Source organism: Lactuca sativa, chromosome 4 (genome assembly GCF_002870075.4).
Source record: "Lactuca sativa cultivar Salinas chromosome 4, Lsat_Salinas_v11, whole genome shotgun sequence".
NCBI classification, from domain to species: domain Eukaryota; kingdom Viridiplantae; phylum Streptophyta; class Magnoliopsida; order Asterales; family Asteraceae; genus Lactuca; species Lactuca sativa.
Genome location: NC_056626.2, coordinates 56,992,870 through 56,997,370, shown reverse-complemented (window position 1 = coordinate 56,997,370; position 4,501 = coordinate 56,992,870). Strand labels below are relative to the sequence as shown.

General features: G+C 31.0%; 1 protein-coding gene across 1 annotated transcript; it reads right to left on the bottom strand.

Moving 5' to 3' along the window:
* Window positions 1-2,480: 2,480 nt before the first annotated feature.
* Window positions 2,481-3,942, bottom strand: LOC111878468 (uncharacterized). The gene is made up of 3 exons (XM_023874964.1): window positions 3,659-3,942; window positions 3,288-3,456; window positions 2,481-2,858 (listed from the first exon to the last, which is right to left on the bottom strand). The coding sequence occupies exons 1-3, from the start codon at window positions 3,940-3,942 to the stop codon at window positions 2,481-2,483; spliced, it is 831 nt and encodes a 276-aa protein (XP_023730732.1).
* Between the last annotated feature and the right edge of the window lie 559 nt (window positions 3,943-4,501).

The following is a 4,501-nucleotide window of genomic DNA, read 5'->3' as shown; positions in this document are numbered from 1 at the left end:
GATATTAGGAGATTTGTGAAAAGCTTCGGTTAATCTCTTTAAGAATAAATATGATATTCATGCATACTAATTTAATTTAATGTATAGTAGAAGTTATCTTTATCGGATTTTTTAATTTTTTCGTGGACGGTTTTCTAACTTAAATTTATCTTTTATTGATAGGTAGTTATTGTAAAATAAAGACAACATTCATTTTAATCTTTAAATTTATTTATTTTACCTTAAATTTGGAAGCATCTTAAAAAATTGACGAAAAAACCAAATGAGGTGTATATATTAAACATTAAAATTGTAAGTAAACAATATGGCTACTTACTCAAACCTTTCTTTTAATAAAAAATTATGAAATTACCCCACTTGAAAATTATTAAAATATATTTTATACGATTAAGTAATATTTATGTATTTTATTAAAGTACATGCTTACTTAAACACTATAACTTTTAGGGAATATGACTTATTAAGGTAATTAATTTTTAGATATTTTCACATCTGGGTAACTGTTTTTTTTTTTGTACATATCTAGGTAACAAACTTATTGAAGTGTTCACATATGACCATTATGACCTGCTATAACAGGTTAAATCTTAGATGTGAACGCTTTCAACAAGTTCGTTACCTACATGTGTACAAAAAAATAGTTACCCAAATATAAACAAAACGAAAAGTAAAAATTAAATTACACGAATGGTCCCTGTGGTTTGGGGGAATTTGTGTTTAATTTTGTTTATTTTTGTTGCGCGTTTGGTCCATGTCTTACCTAAAAAGACTATTGTGCCCTTATTATTATTATTATTATTATTATTATTATTATTATTATTATTATTATTATTATTATTATTATTATTATTATTATTATTATTTTAATTAATTTTCTTATTTATGTATTTATTTTTTACATATTTAAAAAAATTAATAGACCACATATATTTTTATCTCCTCAGATGATCCTACTGTTTATTTTTTTAATCAATTTAGTTTTTTTTTTAACTCGGATGGTCCATACTGTTTAATTTTGTTACGAGCTTGATCTCTGTCTTACCTAAAAAGACTATTGTGTCCTTATTAATTCATTTTTTAATTAATTTTCTTGTTTATGTACTTATGCTTTATATATTTAAAAAAAATTAGTAGACCCCACATATCTAAATCTCCTCACCATCCCCTTTCTCATGCTTCTCAATTTCTATTTATTTTCCATCTTTAGTGATATCGACGTCTTCATCATCACTTTTTTTTTTCGGTCCTTCAACTTTGTCGAATCAACACCACAACCCACTAAAGATGAAGAGACAGTAGGTTATGGTGTTGGTTCGCCAGAGTTGAAGTACCAAAAAAAGAAGGATGGTGAAGACGTCGATGTTATTAAAGATGGAAAAGAAATAGAAGTTGGGGATGATGAGAGATGGGATGGTGACCGGTAAGACCCAAATTAAATTTCTCAAATTTGGTTTCAGGTTTACAGTGAGGAGATACAAATATGTAGGGTATATTAATTTTTTTTTACTATATAAAAAATAAATACATAAATAAAAGAATTAATTAAAAAAATTAATAAGGGCAAAATAGTCTTTTTAGGTAAGAAAGAGACCAAACGTGTAACAAAAATAAAAAATAGGGACCATCCGAGTTAAAAAAAATAAATTAATTAAAAAATAACAGTAGAGATCATTCGAGAAGATACAAATATGTGTGATCTATTAATTTTTTTAAATGTGTAAAAAATAAATACATAATTAAGAAAATTAATTAAAAAATAAATTAATAATGACACAATAGTCTTTTTAGGTAAGACAGGGACCAAACGCGCAACATAAATAAACAGTAGGGATCATCCAAGTTAAAAAAAATAAGTTAGAGGCCAAAAACACAAATTCCCCCAAACCACAGGGACCATTCGTGTAATTTAATTTTTACTTTTCGTTTTATTCATATTTTGGTAACTATTTTTTTGTACACATGTAGGTAACGAACTTGTTGAAAACGTTTACATCTAGGATTTAACCTGTTATAGCAGGTCATAATGGTCATATGTGAACACTTCCAACAAGTTGGTTACCTAGATATGTACAAAAAAAGATAGTTACCCAGATATGAACACACCGAAAAATTAATTACCTTAAGACTACTAGGTAGGGGCAACATGTTATCACATGTTACCACACCCAAAAGGTGCCATGTCAGCATCCTACTCATACATGGTGTTATAACACCCAAGGTGGAAATGAGCAACATCTAATAACATGTGATAACACCAATTATTTTCTATTTTATTTTATATTTTTTTGATGTTTTTTTTCTATATTTCGAATTTGTTTTTATATTTATTTATATTTGAAAAGTAAAAAATAAAATTTTAATAAATCTTAAATTAAAAACAACATTAAAAAAATTACAACAAAACACAAAAACATTTAAAAACCTAAGAAAAACAAAAAAACAAAAAAAAGATGATAAAACCTACATTTTTTGCCCTAAAACTATTCATCTTCATCTTCGTGACCAACATAGATGTAATCCGCCAAGTCTTCACGGAGTTGCTTGTGTTTTCGCTGATCTTGAATATCAACCACTCTATGTAAATATTCTGATGTCCCTGGTTGAAATTGCACATGTCTTGGTTCCGTAGGAGAATACGTTGCAATATTGCGTCCTTTATCTTCGACAACCATGTTATGCATTACGATACATGCATACATGATATATCGTAGAGTATCTAACTCATAAGGTCTCGCCGCATGTTCAACAATGTGCCATTTTGATTTCAAAACCCCAAAAGCACGTTCAACGTCCTTACGTGCTCCTTCTTGTCGTCTCTTGAAATATTTGTCCCTTGGATCTATTGGGTGTCGAAACGCCTTCACAAACGTAGATTATTGTGGATATATTTCGTCTGTAAGGCAATACCCGAACTTATATTCATTTCCATTCACTGTGAAAGGAGCATCCGAGGCTTTTCCTGACAAAAGATCGTCAAATATCAGTGATTAGTCGAGAACGTTGACGTCGTTGTTAGAACCCGCAAACCCGAAAAAAACATGCCAAATCCATAAATCTTGTGAAGCAACAACCTCTAATACCAACGAAGGCGCTCCATGATGACCGCTCGAATACTGGCCTTTCCACGCCATGGGGCAATTTCTCCATTTCCAGTGTGTGAAGTCAATGCTCCCAAGCATACGCGGAAAACCATGTCTTTCTTCATGCGCCGCATATAATTGTTACATATCATGCAACGAAGGTTTGTGCAAGTATTGGTCACCGAAGGTTTCGACAACACCTCTTGCCAATAAATACAAACTTTTTCGTGCGGTCTTCTCAGACATTCTCATGTAATCGTCAATAGAATCGGGCGACTCCCCCATTGCCATAAGTTTAATTGCAGCAACACATTTTTGCAACCCTGTGAAGCCTTGTTTGTCTCTAGCATCATATTTCATTTGGAAAAATTCATACCTAAATAAATATTAAACACGTAAAAATTATATTTATTTTTATCTGAAAGTAACATTTTATAAATTATAAAAGTTGAAACAAACGATACCTAAATATATAGTAAACAAACGATACCTAAATAAATAGTAAACACGTAAAAATTATATCTATATCTATTTAAAAGTGACATTTTATAAATAATAAAAGTTGAAACAAACGATACCTTGCTTCCATAGCGTTGGCGATCCTTTCAAAAACAGTTTTTCGCAAACGAAATCTTCTTTTGAAATCGCTTGGTTGGTAGACACAATTTTTCGCAAAGTAATCGTTAACTAGTCGTCTATGCCCTTCCTCGCGATCTCTATTTAACGCTGCACGTCGCATGAGTAATGGAGCTGGATCTGGCTGTACTAGGCTACCTGTATAATACTGGCACATCATATTCACGAACAAATCATCTTGGTCGTTATCATCGTTGTACGGATGGGCCGGATCAAATTCATCCATATTTTGGTTTTGAAATATTGAAAGAAATATGTATAGAATTTTGTAGTTAAAAATGAAAGAAATATGATTTGATATAGTGTATATATAAAAGTTGATTTTTTTATGTTACCGTTTGTTTTCAAACGGTCAAAATTATGTCGAAAAAAAAAAGAAAATACCCATTGTCATCATAACGCGCAGTGGCGTAACGCGCCTTAACACGACCCTGGGGCGGTGTTCCCCGCCATGGCGCCGTTAAGGACGTATGCCACATAAGATAACGCGTCATGCGAGTTGCCCACACCCGTTCGTCTAATAAGTCATATTCACTAACTTTTATGTACATATGGATAGGTGTGTCGTGTTTGAATGAGGTTTGGATTGCGTCGTATCAAGTCCAAACTGAAAAGTAAAAAGTAAAATATAAAAAGTTGCACTAATTTAAAGTTTAAACATGTTTTAGTCATGGTTTACCACTGGCTTGGATAGGTACTGAGTTGTTTTTTTTTTAAGAATTGATATAAAAATCTTACTTAATGTTTTGTCACAATCAATTTATTGCATTTCATAACATGAAAAA